The sequence below is a fragment of the Mobula hypostoma genome, chromosome 11 (assembly GCF_963921235.1).
Source record: "Mobula hypostoma chromosome 11, sMobHyp1.1, whole genome shotgun sequence".
Classification (NCBI taxonomy): domain Eukaryota; kingdom Metazoa; phylum Chordata; class Chondrichthyes; order Myliobatiformes; family Myliobatidae; genus Mobula; species Mobula hypostoma.
In genome coordinates this window covers 53,813,591-53,829,519 of record NC_086107.1, presented here as the reverse complement: position 1 = coordinate 53,829,519, position 15,929 = coordinate 53,813,591, and the positions used below count along the sequence as shown (strand labels likewise).

Below are 15,929 nucleotides of genomic sequence, written 5' to 3'. Positions count from 1 at the left end.
ACATATCACCCTCTGAAAGTTTCAAAATCTCACCTTGTGATTCATCAGCGAAACATTAGATGAAAGCTGCTTTCAGTTATGTCATCAACATAGGGATAAGATTATGATTTATACCATATTATGGTGCTCAGTTGCTCCTAAATTATGATAATTTAGGAGTTTAGGAGCAGGCAGGTAGAATCTGTTGATGTCTAGCATTGGTCAGAAAAATAAAATGAAGAATGTACAACAGATTAAGTTTCCTATGTGCTTCTGTTGGTTAATTGACAAGTGTTGATATTTACTGTTTTTGTCTCTAGCTTTCGAAAATGGAGCTCCTGTTCTATTTCACATCCCAGCTGGTGCAGCCCTGCTAGTCCAGCTTCACACGTTTCTAGTTTGTCAAATTCTAAATTCATGAGCCTTGTTAAATACTAACTGCTAGCATTTCACACAAAATAATTTAGCTTTTTCCATGTCTGAAGAAGCACAATTAGTATCTAGAATACAGATCAAATACAGGATAATTAAAACTTGCTCTGGCATTCAATGCACACTGGCCCAAGTTGAAGTTATTTAATGATGAGACTTCATATAACAGTGATTTCATAAATAATGCATACAAATTAGAACAAACAAGAAAAATAAAAGCAATATAAAATATAATGCTTGTTTTTCAGATTTTGATTGTAACTGCTGTTTTTTTCACAAGCCATTGCACCCTCCCTCCTTCCCTACCCCTGCACCATGTGTCCCTAGCAGCCCTGGGGCCTTTCCCAGAACTTTGTACCTTGTACTTCTCCACATATGCTACTTCTTGTCCAGTTTTTAGAGAGCCTACAGCTCAGAAGTGAAGGAAGGTGGCAGAATAGTTGGTTTGAAAGAGAGGCAGTCATTGGTTGGGAGACACAAACAGGGAGGAGTAAAGGAGAGCGAGAAAGGGGATTGTGAGCCACAGAAAGGGGAAGGTATGAACATGGGCCAATATGAATAGATTGGGGGAAGGGCTGGGGGTTTTGAATTATTAATTTTGTAGTAATTTGTATGTGTAAATGTATGCAACAAGTACGATTTAAGCCATTAAGTTCATTGAAGCCGTGTAGTTATTTTTATGGAATTATTCTGTTATTATATTTCAAACAATTTTCTCTCCTCCAGAGAAAACAAACACAGCATCTCCAATTTTATAGTTGAAATGCTCTAATCCAGGAAACATCCTGGTTAATCTGCTCTGCATCTTCTCCAATGTAATTACATCCGTCCTGCTGCAACAGTATGCTCCACGTGAGGCTGAACCAATGTTTAATTAAGTTGCAACATAACATTCCCGGCTGTCAAGACAAATTTACTTGACTTTTATTTGGCAGATCAAACCCTTGGGGCAGCGTTCAGTTTCGTCCCTTGATGTGACTAACAATTGTTCGAAAATCTCAGCATTGGGTACACCATTGTTGACTAGAAAAAAGTGCATTAATTTCTACACCAAAATGTCCATTGTTATGTATGACTGACATTAACATAGTTCAGACGTCGTTAGACTAGGATAACACCATGTTAATGTGATTTTCATCCGTGAACGCCCACTTTTTGGATGTTGCACAGATTCCAGAGGCACCTACATCTAGAATATTAAAATATTTTTCTGGAGGAAGCAGGAATGAAATGCGTTGCGTGTATCTAGTGTTCAAACCCCCATCATGTTAAACTTTTCATCAATTTAAGCAGTCTATATCATCAAAGTGAGGTTATGTTTCAATATTAATACCATCATACCAAAGGACGCCCCTGCCTTATGCAACTAATCGACCGCAATAAGTCCAAACACGTTTGACTTGACAAGGAATAAGAACTGAAAACGATCAAAGTAAATTTATTCTCAAGGTACATATGAAATTCATTTTCTTGTGGGCACTAACAGCAAATACAAGACACACAACAGAATCAGTGAAAGACCGCACCCATCAGGACGGAAGACAATAACTATGCAAACACAAAAAGCGAAAAAAAAATAAACAATAAACACAGAGGACATGAGATAACGAGTCCGCAGGCCGTTCAGTGACGGAGAGTGAAATCCGGCCTGATAGTTGAGGGGAACAGCTGCTCCTGAACCCTGGTGGTGTGGGGTCCTGAGGCTCCTGTGCCCCCGTCCTTCGCAGCAGCGAGAGGAGAGCTTGGCCTGGATAGTGGGGATTCGTGGGGGTGGATGCTACTTTCCTGCTACAATGCTGCTTGTAAATGTGTGCTCAGTGGGGGTGCAATTTGTTTCCCTTTTGAACTCCCGCTTTAATGGAATTTTGTTAATCCATCTGCGCCCAGCATAGAGATATGAACCAAGATAGCAGATCGCCTCTCTGTGCGCCGCACTGCCTGAATAGAAACGTATCTGCCAAAATCCGAGCGGCTGCGAAGTGCGTGTCCCAACCCCCGTGGACGTGGCTAATCAGCATTCGGCTGCAGCGTCGAATTACCGAGTGACGCATTCTCCAAGTGCTGAGCTGTGTTTTGTGTGCGCTGTCGAGTCCGGGCCAGCTCCACTCTCTCCTCCTCCTCCTCCACCATTATGATAAACCTTCCTTTGAGCTCACGACTTCTTTTGGATTTTATTTTTTGCTTTGCCAGTTTTTGTTTAAATTGTGAATAAACCGAATGGTCACCGGTGACCTCAAGGATGGCAAGGAGAGCGAGTAAGAACTGGGGAGACCAAGAGATCAAAGGGTTGTTGTCCATTTGGAAAGACAGGTCCATTCAGGATCAGCTGGCCGGAACAGTGAGGAATAAAGATGTGTTCGTGAGGATCTCCAACAACCTTAAAGAATTAGGGATCAATCGCGACTGGAAGCAATGCCGGGCCAAAGTGAAGAACCTGAAATACGAATACAGGATCATGGTGAATCAAAGGAAATCCGGCAGGATGTGTAAATCCATGCGATTCTACAATGAAATTGATGCGGTGTTGGGATGTCGTAATCCCCAGACGGAGAGAGTTCAGGGCAGAACCTTCCTTAATGTGGTCATCAAGGAGGAAGAGGAAGGGAAATTACAAAATGCACTGCCCCCGGTCTCTTCAGCATCCGAAAACATTACAGGTAGCCAGTCTCTCCAATGGGGAAATTAATAATTGATTGCATAATTTTAACGTATGTTTTTAAAAATTAAATTAACCCTAATAGTACAGTTTTACAAAATGTGGTGACGGAAACGGCAACTCTGAAGGTATCGAACGTAGGTTTAAGGGCGCGTTATTAGGCGTCCGAGAATATTATGCTCTTCGATGTATGGCATTCAGATTTTTATTATACTGTCCTACTTCCATGCAAACCTAGAGACCTGAAATTACTTGTAGTGCAAGAAAATAAGATTGTCAAAAAGATAGAACATTGAATATTAAAAGCATATTTAAAAACTACACCAAATTACAGTTAAAAATCTTTACTCCCCAGTCCCTATGTGAATAATATACCCCGAAAATTATTTTTTCTAATATTCAGAGCGCAGATTACGGATGCTTCGAAGGCATGTTACTGTGAGGAGTGGTGATTGCAGAGAAGACGTTTCGGGGAATTGCGGGCCAACGTTGCATGATTTTCAGGCTAAGAATTTGGCCTGTTTTCTGGTTGCATTTATTTGTAAATTCAAGTGGATAGAGACCGCAACGTCCTACCCGTGTCAATCCATGGTATTTGCATCTGATGGGGCAACCAAGAGTAGTTTGCATTGGCATTCAAAACGTTGATCCCTACATGTTTAGAATGTTTAGAAGAGAAATAATCTCTCTTGGCCAAAGAAACTTGCTTTCGCTCTTCTTTGACAGGGCTGTTTCTTCTATTCCTCAAATACATTAATACCCAGGTCATCGAAAAGCAGCGGCAATTATAGAATGAAATAGGTTTCATAGGTACATTTAATGTAAGAGAAATTATACAGTAAACATCTTGAAATAATGCCTTTTTAAAAAGTATTATTACCTAGCTCTAAAATTATATCAAAAGACTGTACCAAGTTAATTATTTTGAAACCCAATGACAGAATGTAGCAGAATATTCCAATTTATTTTACAAACGCTAATCTATATTTCCAGCACTTTTGTTTTAATTTCATATTTTATGATTTGATTCATAGTTAAAGGTTGCAAAAGTCCTAATGTATCTCTAGTATTAATCTTGATAATATTTCCACCCATGTTGTGTCTACACTACCTTACAATATACAAATAATCATTACTTTATTCTTGAGTTATTTTGTTAATGTAGACATTTGGAGGTTAACTATTTATCTGTTTGTCTACTTGCTCTGTCAAATTTAGCCATAAAGCTGGTGTCTGCCATGATCTTCTGCAACAGAATTTAATTTTATGTTGATCCCCTACCTGCAAAGTGCTGAATTTGCTGGTCATAGTCTGCACTATAACTAATAGTAACAGTTGTTCTGCCCAATATGTTTGATGTCTCATCCCCTGTCTGTGCTGAGCTACCATCTTGTTCAGGATACTGGGGAGGGAAATACTGTACACCTTGGTACAATTTATTCCAGAAAAGAAATTTGATTAAGAGTTCCTACTTGTGGAGCCTGGCAATAATACAGATGTATGAATGTGGATTTGGGGAGTCCATATGGATTGAATTTTGGCGGTAACACCAAAGATGTATAGTGTTCATTGGGCGCGGTATCAAAGCACACCATTTTTCATTGGAATGAAGGGCTTGTCTTATGAGCAAATTGGCCAATGCATTTTGAAGTTCAGGTTATGTAGGGCACCATTTCCAATGGGACTGTACCCCAATGAAAGAGAAGTGAGTGGGAAAAAGTATTAGAAAAGAAGTGATTTACAGATATTATTTGAAGATATTATATCTTGTGTTCACCATGCTTTTGCTTCTGGTCTCTCTGTCAAAATTAGGGAAAGGCACTTTAGGGATTCATGGGTTGCAGAATCAAGTGAGTGATAGAAGACATTAATTCAAACATGAATAAATCTTAAGTTCTTAATTGCAAGCAACAATTAGTTTGATATGAACTGTCTACAGAGCACAAGCTACTGGCACACAGCAGGAGGCTGGCTGCTGAAGGGAGATGGCTGATAAAGTGAGATAATGGGAGTATTTTAATTGACATACATCAAACCAGGCACCACCGGCTAAGTTACTTTGCATCATTGTGACTGGGTTCAAGGAAACATCCAGGCCAGGTTGATTTTGAAATCCATTACATAAAACATGGTGACGGTCATATTGGTCTGTTGATAATTGGGATTGTGTGTACTCGTAGATTCAGCCCTCACAACACTGATTTTGGGTGTCTGGTTTTCTTTGTACTCAGAAACATTTTACACCAACTGTGTGAATTACTTCGTGCCAACAAAAATGTTTGAACATTAGGAGGCGTCTTGTCAGTTACAATGTGCTCCCATTGTGAACATTATTCAATGGAACCATTTGTCAGAATATTGAAGAAAATTATGTCATTGTAGCTATTGAAATTGCATTAAATCACCTGGTGTTTTTTTTTAAAATGTATAACTTGACGTAGTTCAAATTTAGGGAGACTCGACTAAGAGGTTCTCTGGAAGAATGTTTGCTTACAGGGAAATTTAAAAAACGTACAAATCAGCTGGATTTAGTAACGTTCCAGTGACTCATTTCACAGTCACAACAAATGATAATTGCTACTAAATTTGCCTAAGCACTCACACACTTTATGATAAACTCCCACAGCTTGCTGTGCCCAACCAGTCACAACCATCAGCAGAGATGAGGAAGAAGATGAGGCTCTGCCTGAACCACAGTCAGGAGCAGATGGTGTTACAGGTATGTGTTATGTTATGTGATATGTAATGAAAAGAAGACCTGTCCTGGGCATTCCAGTGAAACTTTGGTAGCCCAGAAAGCGATGTGAAAGTTACCAAGTAAATATCTTATTAAGAGATGTTCAGTCTTCTCTCTTTACTAAAGTTCTTGAGTAAAATTCTTCCATTTCTCATAAGTCTCTTTACACTTCATGACCGAGTATTATCACGTTCTACATATGTACTGCACGTGCGGAAAAGAAGCAGAAATTGTCTGTGACATCTTCTGCCATTCATTAATCAACTCTCAGCCTCAACTGCACTTCCCTGGCAGTTCACAATCATTCTTGATTCCCCTCTAATTCAATAGTTTCACTTGCCTCAACCTTTAATGACTGGCATAATTCCACAGTACTTTGAGATAGAGAGTTGCAAAGATTCATAAGCCTCTAAGGAAAGAAGTTCATCCTCATTTTAAACAGTGAGTAGGTGAACCCATATTCTGAAATTATTCATCCAGTTAATAAATACAGTACAAGGGGGAAATTCTTCTTGGCATCCTTTAGATTATTGTATGCTTCAAAATCAGCTCTCATTTTTCCTCGTTCCAATCTGTATAGGCACAACATGTTCATAAGATAAGCTTTTTATCCCAGGAATCAACTGAATGAACCTTCTCTAAATGCCTCTATGCAAGTATATACTCTTTAGGAAGACAAGAACAGTATGCAGTACAGTACTCCAGGTGTGGTCTTACCAACAGCATGTATATCTATAGTAGGACTTGCAATAAAGGCTACTGATTCATTCCAAAATTAATTTCTGTATTGGAAATGCCGATCCCTGTTTGATGTACAAGGACCCCTGCATCTTTTGGTCTGGCAGCATTCCATAGCCCCCTTTCAAACCTCATGATCTGCCACTTTACCCATTCACTTAACCGAAACACATCCAATTTCAGGCCTTCTGCTCATTACAGATTGCTTTCCCATCTTTTGTTGTATCACCGGCAACTCTGGCCACAGTAGACGTTCAGCCCCTTCACCCAAGTTACTTAGATTGTAAATGAGATTGGCAAGCAGTGTTGCAAAAGCGATAAGAGGGTGTTGTAAAGATCAGCATTAAGGCTGGCAATCCCACTTCTTTATCCTGGACACAGAGGTTCTACAGTGGTGGTGGACTGCAGCCAATTAATTTCTTTTTACATGTCTTAGGAATTTGCTGTGGTGTGTTGGTCAGGGCACAACATGCAATAAAAAGCATTATTCAACAATTATAATAAATAAAGAATTGTATAAAACTAAAGTTAGTTAAAGAACAGATTTGGAATAAAATGTGGATAAATACATAAATACCAGCATGCATTTACAATGTAAACAGCATTATTAAAAGTGGTTTAAAGTATTTACTGTGTAGTACAGTGATGTGGGTAATAGAGGGGGTGGGGGCTAACCAGAATGGCTGATCAGACTAACTGTTTTAATAGCCCTATAGCACTTTACAGATAGCTTTTGGAAAAGTATTTTATTCGGCGAGTTGCATCCGCAGTGATTTCTCCAGCCCACTTCTTTGTCCTGGACACATACAAGTCCTGCAGTGACGATAGACTGCAATGGTTTCTGCTGACCTGACAGTTCACTGTTACTTTCTCGGGCCCTTTGCTCCTAAGTGGAGCAGAGGCCATCGATGCTCACCCATCCCCGTCTCCATCATCCTCTGAAGTTGACGGTATGGTTGGAGTTCATCAATGTTTCTGCCATCCACTGCTTCCACTGTACAGGGGATTGGTCCATATAGCTTCACCAGAACCTTGTTAGTCACCCTTCCCTATTTCCACCTCTCATGACCCTCACTGCAGTTTTTACATGTTTTGTGAGAGGATGCTGCATCAAACCAGACAGTAATGGTTGATGTGAGGATGTTCCAGTAGAACGGTACCAGTATGTTCTGGGGAAGTTGGAATTTTACCAGCTGGCACAAGAAGTGCACCCTCTGCCAAGTTTTTTTGTTAATGACTCTCCCACCTGAGATCCTGTGAAATAATCATGCCCAGGAACCTTAATGTTGAAATTGCGCTAACTGTAGAGATATTAATGACGAACGGATGGAGGGGGCATTCGGTTCTCCTGGAGTCGATATGCATTTTTGAGGGCATTTACCTCCAAGTTGTTGTGATGGTAAAGATGTTGGCTCTAGTGGCAAGTACGTGACTCTTCCACTCTTAATCACTTTATAAGGCTTGGATCCTTATTGACTCATTGTATCAATTGAAATTCATGGTGTTCATTGTCCAATGTGCAAGACTCTTTTTCTGATAAAACAAAATTGAATAGAAGATAAAATAAGTGAAATGCAAAGGAGAAATGTTGTAACAGTGCTTGGGCCTTGAAACCTGGAACAGTTGTGGAATGTAATCTATTCTGAGAGCAGATTAGGATTTGCTATTTGCAAGAATGAAGAATTAATTCCTATAACAAACTATTTTCAAGTAGGACACAGTATTAATTCAATTATTGAGTTTCTTGGATTAAATTATGGCTGCAGGTTAACATTCCAGCTCAATGGCATTGGTTAAAAATGAGACTGATTCCTTTCAATTTCATTGGGAGTCACTTGGATGAATGATGTTGTGCTGTAATGAGACTGGATAATTTACTGTTATTGATTACTTATTTAGCAGACACAGAAGCTCCCGTAGAAGAAGAAATGATGAGCACAAGCTCAGAGGACCCTGTCACTGCAAGCAGAAAGAGGACTGAACACCAGCATGGTATGAAGCTGGACAGGAATAGTACAGTGAAAATAAGATACTGACTCTGCCGAATGACGTGTTACTTCCTCTTCGTATTCTCTCCAGTCACTTAACATCCCATGATATTGGTGTACCATTTGGTGAGAGGCTGCTACTTCTGCCTTGGCAGCTGCAGCTTGTTCTTTCCTTGCCCAACTCTTGGGATGTTGCTGGCTTCTCAATTTGAGCAAAGCCAGTACTTTTGTTAGAAATGAACTGACATGGTTTAAAGCAGCGGTCCCCAACCACCGGGCTGCGGACCGGTACCGGGCCGTAAAGTATGTGCTACCGGGCCGCGAGGAAACAATATGAGTCAGCTGCACCTTTCCTCGTTCCCTGTTGCGCACTGTTGAACTTGAACATAGGATTGCCAACTGTCCCGTATTTGCCAGGACATCCCGTATATTGGGCTAAATTGGTTTGTCCCATACGGGTCCGCCCTTGTCCCGTATTACCCCCGCTAAGGTAGAGCGTTCCTATGAAACCGCTCGTAAGCGGAAATGGTGTAAAGCGAAGAAGCAATTACCATTAATTTATATGGGAAAAATTTTTGAGTGTTCCCAGACCCAAAAAAAACCTACCAAATCATACCAAATAACACATAAAACTGAAAATAACACTAACGTATAGTAAAAGCAGGAATGATATGATAAATACACAGCCTATATAAAGTAGAAATAATGTATGTACAGTATAGTTGGGAAGATGAAGAGATAACCGATTTGTGGGAAAAAGTAGGCACATACGCGCATGAGCACATCACATGCGCACACAGGTGCCCGCGGAAGGCTTCATGGTCATAGCAGTCTTTCCTGGGGTAAAGTGTCCCAGGATTTGACAGCTACTTTTGTCTCTTATTTGGGAGTGAGGAAGTTGGCAACCCTAACTGTAAAAGACATGTTGAGGTGAGTTTAACCCTACTTGAACACCCCCCCCCCCACCCCCCGGTTGGCCGGTCCGCAAGAATATTGTCTGTGGTGCAAAAAAGGTTGGGGACCCCTGGTTTAAAGTTCCTACGTGGTGTCACTGTTCTCCGAACTAAACAAAATACTTTGTCATCGTTAACATCATGCAATGTGGAACCCACACAGAAATCAGAAGATACAGTTTTTCTTTCCTTAACAGTACTGTGCTAAGGAGTGAAAAATTATAAATTCTTTGGGTTCTTATCATTGATTTATGAAAATGCATGTGGTCGTCTTTAAAACTGAGCAGCATGCTAAGTGTATCTAAACTCACAACCCTGACTTCTGTCACTATGCTCCCCTGGCATCAAGGCTGTCACTGCATGCAGCCTATTCCAAGTGGAAGGCTATATTGAAACTGTACTTGACACAAAACTCTTGAAACAGGCACACTGCACGGAACGACATCAAGGCAAGTGATTACCAGTGGTGAGAGAAATACTGAAAGGATGTTCTCAAAGTTGCTTGAAAAAGATGTAACCAGTTCATGGGAATCCAATCAGAGGAGGAGTATTTGAGATGGTATTATGGATATTATCCCTGTCTTTTGGGAACCTGCAGAAACACTGTGAGATGGCAGTGGGGCCAACATCCCAAATGAGGCTCAGGTCAGGGAGCATATTCCGCTCCCATCTGCATGTGACCCCTATAGTTGGTCCCTATCAGCCAAAACCCTGTGAAAACATTGAAAATTAACCTGAAGATGAAATTTGTACCTTGAATTATATTGACACCATTTGGTTGAGTTCTGGTGCCAGAAAATGTTAGGAGAATGAAAATCTTGACTGGCATGATGACAGCCAGAAGTTCCTCTGCTCTGCATTGAGCCAGGTTGCATTGAGCCCTTTAGTTACTGAAGCTCTATGAACAAACCTCCCCCTTATTCAAAATAAAGTAGGTAGGAGGAGGGGAGTAAGGGAAATCTTGTTACTCACAGAAATGCATATTTCCTTTCCAGAGAAGAAAAGCATGCAGAGGTGGGGAGAACATTAAAAACTCCAGATTCAGAGGTCAGGATCAAATATCGGTTCTTGAGGTGGTGCGGTGGCGACACAAGCAGGACTTTAATGGTTTCCATCCCCCTCCAGTAGCCTGACCATGCTGTCTTGATAGTTCACTGAAATGATGAGCAAGTGCTACTATGTCATGGTTGAGACATTTAAATCAATGCCTTGCCCTGTTGTCTCAGGTAAATATAATCAATCCCGTGGATCATTTCTCTCCAATGTTTAGGTCCATATGGATAACATAACTAACATAGTATACCTCCTTCTGCATCTGGATCCTTGACTTCCTCATAGACAGCTACAGTCAATGTGGATCGGAAATAGCCTCTGACAGTCAACACAAGCGGATCTCAAGGGTGCATGCTTAGCCCACTGCTCTGCTGTCTCTGCACTCGTGACTGTGAGGCTAGGCACAGCTCAAACACTGTCTATAAATCTGCTGATAACACAACTGTTGTTGGCAGAACCTCAGAGAGCGACGAGAAAGCATACGGGAATGAGATGGATCAGCTGGTTGAGTGGTTTTGTAACAACAATTTTGCACTCAATGTCAGTAAGGTCAAGGAACTGATTGTGCACTTCAGGAAGGGGAACTCAGGAGAACACACACCAGTCCTCGAGGGATCAGTCGTTGAAAGGGTGAGCAGCTTCAAGTGCCTGGGCTCAACATCTCTGAAGATCTATCCTGGGCCCAATATTGATGCAATGACAAAAAAGGCACGTCAGTGGCAATATTTCATTAGGAGTTGGAGGAGATTTAGCATGTCACCAAAGACCTTCACAAATTTCTACAGATGTATGATGGAGAGCATCTTAACTGGTTGCATCACCTTCTGGGAATGGAGGTTCCAATGCTCAGTATCGAAAAAAGCTGCAGCCTTAGCCGACTCCATGACGGGCACTAGCCTTCTCATCATTGAGGTATCTTCAGAAGGGGCACCTCAGGAAAGCAGCATCCATCATGAAGGACCCTCACCATCGAGGGCATGCCCTCTTCTCATTACTACCATCGGGGAGGAGGTACAGGAGCCTGAAGACACATAGACACATTTTTGGAACAGCTCCCTCTCTGCTATCAGATTTTTGAATGGCCCCATGAACACTACCTCACTATTTCGCAATATTTACTCAGATTTTATATATTCTTAGTGTAACTTACAGTATTTTTTTATGTCTGCTGCCCAAATTGCCTCCTTGTGGGGCTAGTAGTCCACCAGAAAACCCACAAACTGAACTGGAAGCATTCTAGACTCCTTCAGCACCGCATCCTGACCTCCACCCAAGGGAAGGTAGCCTAAGCCCGTTAAAAATAATTGCTTGAGGTAGGATCTTTTGTCCTTCATACCCAAGAAAACAGGTTGAGTGAACTCGGCCTTTTCTGCTTGGATGAGAGGTGACCTGATAGAGGTGTATAAGGTGATGAGAGGCATTGATCGTGTGGATAGTCAGAGGCTTTTTCCCAGGGCTGAAATGGTTGCCACAAGGCTTAAGGTGCTGGGGAGTAAGTACAGAGGAGATGTCAGGGGTAAGTTTTTTACTCAGAGAGTGGTGAGTGCGTGGAATGGACTGCTGGCAACAGTGGTGGAGGCGGATACGATAGGGTCTTTTAAGGGACTTTTGGATAGGTACATGGAGCTTAGAAAAATAGAGGGCTGTGGGTAAGTCTAGTAATTTCTACGGTAGGGACATGTTCGGCACAACTTTGTGGGCCGAAGGGCCTGTATTGTGCTGTAGGTTTTCTGTGTTTCTGTTTTTAATTAATATACTTGTGCCTGCGGCAATTCAACACCTCTTTTGATTATTAATAAGTAAGTTATTAATATAAATAACTTACAGTATTTTTAATGTCTTGCACTGTCTGCTGCCCCAGTACAACAAATTTCATGACATATATCAGTGATAATAAACCTGATTATGAGATTATTTTTGTTTTCAGATTGTTTTTTATGGGTGTTTGTGGGCACAAATTGTTTCCTGCCCTTCATAACGTTATAATTATATCTTTGTGATATCCTGTACTTATCAACATCACTGTATATAGTAAATTCAAGTTTTTTCTCCCAAGTAATCTGATCAATAAATTTTGTCTTTTTATAGATTGCTCGGTGCCAAAGAAGAGGATGAAGGTGAAGAGAGGAACCATGTTTCAGAGACACATTGGGACCATTATCAACACCTTCATGGACTATCAGAGGAAAGCAGAGGAAAGGTTCTACAAATGGGAAGAAGAGAGGCGGAGAGAGGAACGTGAGCATGAGTTGAGGATTATCCAGCTGTTGCTCGATCATTCCAGATCCTCGATGATTCAGACGCCTCAGACTCCGGATTATCTGAGATCTCTGCACAGTCAGAACACCCATATATTCACACCTTCTCCCTCAAACAATTAACATTTACGTTTTCTTCATTGCTTATGTGCTCTGTTCATCAATGTTAACCAGGAGTGCATGAGCTGCAGCAGTTTTTAACCTGGTCTGCAGCTCCTACAGGATCCTAGTTTAAAGAAAAAGTAGGGTATAGAGACCAAGTTGACTTGAAGACACGTTCCCTTGTTAAACTAACCATTAACCTCTATACAGTAAATGTTCCATGAAAACAAGCCAAGTTAATTTAACTCTGCCTTTGGGTGTTTTAACATAATTCTCTCGGCTTGACTGGGAGGAGCCAAATCCGCATGAATCATTCTCCAGTTTAAAAGTACATGTGTGGATATTGGGGGGAAGGTCAAAATGGAGCACAGATAAAACTCGCTCCCTCCACACAGTTGAAAATCCTGCTTATGTTTGTTGCTTACATTTACATATTAACAATTGGACTGGGTGCCAGAAGCTTATAAGCAGTTGTGGAATGCTATCCTAGTACGAATCTGGAGAGGAAGGAACTTTTAATTTTAAAAGCGAACTGTGAAGGTTAAAGCATTGAAAAGAGAAAGAACTCCGGTATATTTTGGATAAAACCCGGAAAAAAAATTTCCCTTGAAAGATGTCCCCCCCCCACTTACATCCTTGCTTGTTTTGTAGAAGTTCACACCTGGCTGCTACTGAAGTCTGATGCTGTAATGTTCAATTGCTTCAGAAAAACAGACAGCTTAGATGTGCAAAGATTGATGAGTGATATTTATTACAGCACAAATCAGTAAACACTGATTCAGCAGGTAAACCTGTTGCTTCTGCTGTTTTAGAATGCTCTATCACTGGGAAATACGGTCCCTCAGATTGAATTATAACTTACTGGATAAATGCACTGTGGGATGTGCTGGAAGGGAAATGTAGCTTTCAGTTTTGATTTCCTTAATACTTAGGCAAAAGTATTTTTGTGAATAGTGCCATTATTTTGGAGTTATTCAGTTAGGGCAGAAATCAGTCCATCCAATGCTAATAAGCATTTTTGTGCTGGGTGACAACTGATGGCTAATTATAGTATTTCAGAACAGTACACCAGAGTATAGTCATCCAGTTAAAATCATTGCCGCATTCTGTTCAAGTGTTCATCCAGTTCCTTTGAGTACTATTGATGTGTTTCCACTAAACTATCAGGCAGCAGGTTCCATATATAAGCACAATAGTTCCATCTTTTTATCACATATTTATGGCTGTTAAGTTAAATTTGTGCTGTCAGATCAATGCCCAATCAGCTATTGAAAACATTTCCTCTTTTTCCACTCCATCTGAATCCTCCTTAATTTTAAACCATTCTGCAGGTTTTTCCCTTGAGGCAATTGACATTCAGCCATAGTGGGGTGTTGGGGGCAAAAGAGGATGCTGGAGTCAAACATAGGCCAGATTGGGTAAGGATAGCAGATTTCCTTTTCAGAAGGGCGTAAGTGAACAAGTTGGGCTTTGAAATAATCAATCCGGTGATTTCATTGGCAGCAGCACCTGAAACCTATGGTCAAGTATTGGTATGAATGAAACCTGTCAGGTTACAAGTCTCGTCATGTTATCGTAGGACCCAGCAACTGGTCTACTTGGATTCGATTCCTGATGTTACATTTTCAGGAAATAATTTGTGCTCGTTGATTAGTAAAAACTGAAGGCTACACAAAGTAGAGCGTACTGTACAAGCATTGCATTGTGCATCATTACCTTTTATGATACAGTAGTGTATTTCACAATCCAGCTTTGGAATATTGTATATGTTAAATGAGATCTTTCATTGGTATGCTTCTATCATTCATGTGCAAAAATAATGAAAATGGAAATACTAGCCAACTTCTGGTTTATTAAAAATGAATTAAATGTTTATTAATCTAGTATACCAGAAACATAACTAGATCATACAACTGGACAATAATCCTGTGGTTACTATAAGAAACTTTGAGGTTCAGATCTCCTTCTGACATCCTAATTTCCTTTATCCATAAATCATATCAGGAATGCGATGAAGTATTCTCAACAAACCTGGATGCATTAAGTTATAACAAAACTTCTGCTTCTCACCATCCTGGACAAAGCAGCCAATGCACTTGGCACTCTATCCACTATATTGAACATTTGCTGTCTACACCAGTAGCATATTCTAATTGCTGTTTGTGTCATCTATGAAATGCGCTGCAGCAACTCTTCAAACCATGAGCTCTGCTGTCTAGGATTAGAGCAGCAAGTTCTGAATTTGCATTCCTCCACCCTCGTTAATCTAAATCTGGGAAATCCTTACCCAACAAGTCTGTGGGAGGAATCTTCACCAGAAACTTTGCTAGTTGAAGAAAGTGGTGCAACACCACTTCTAGGGTAATTAAGGACATTTCCAGCACTCATAAATTAAGAGAACAAAAACTTTCAATTGACTTCTAGCTGATGGATATGACCAGTCAATTCAGTTTTAGTTCTAGTCACTTAACATAGATATATTTAAATGTAGAATTAAAAAATTAATCCTTGCAGTCATTGCATCAAAGCATTAATCTGAAAGACAGGGTATTTAGAAAAGTATTGTGGTATTCTGCGTCACACCTCACAAATAACTCGAGTAATTAGGAATAGCACTAATAGTGAATGATGTTTGCCGAGTCACAAAATCTCAAACACTTCCAAAAAATGCAGCACTCTGTGTTGATCCACACATATTCTGTGCACAGATCTTGGGTTGAACCCATTGAATTCATGAGGATGAAGTTGCCGGAGTGAACCAGGCCTCCTGAATTCAATAACAGCTGAATGACACAAGAAACCAATGTTCAGCTTTCAGTAAACCTGTTTCAATCCGCAGCTTAGATGTTTTGCAATGTTACTTCTGCAGAGATTCAGAGAAAGAATTTAAACAAAGACCAAACAAGAAATGAATATAGTTGGTTAGTAGGGTCACCCTTGAGTAAATCATTAAAATATTGAGATTTATGTAGTGCTTCTTACTGTTTTCCAATTTCAAGCAAGGGCTTAGATTAAGAAAAAACTGATTAATTG

General features: G+C 40.4%; 1 protein-coding gene across 2 annotated transcripts; it reads left to right on the top strand.

The window, feature by feature from the left end:
* Positions 1 to 2,425: 2,425 nt before the first annotated feature.
* On the top strand, positions 2,426 to 15,073 carry LOC134354287 (uncharacterized). Of its 2 annotated transcripts, XM_063063210.1 has the most exons (4): positions 2,427 to 3,068; positions 5,694 to 5,786; positions 8,442 to 8,534; positions 12,625 to 15,069. In XM_063063210.1, the coding sequence occupies exons 1-4, from the start codon at positions 2,651 to 2,653 to the stop codon at positions 12,915 to 12,917; spliced, it is 897 nt and encodes a 298-aa protein (XP_062919280.1). In that variant the 5' UTR covers positions 2,427 to 2,650; the 3' UTR covers positions 12,918 to 15,069. The 2 variants fall into 2 exon arrangements, with proteins under 2 accessions (XP_062919281.1, XP_062919280.1); XM_063063211.1 differs by lacking the exon at positions 8,442 to 8,534 and having other exon boundaries at positions 2,426 to 3,068; positions 12,625 to 15,073.
* Positions 15,074 to 15,929: the final 856 nt, after the last annotated feature.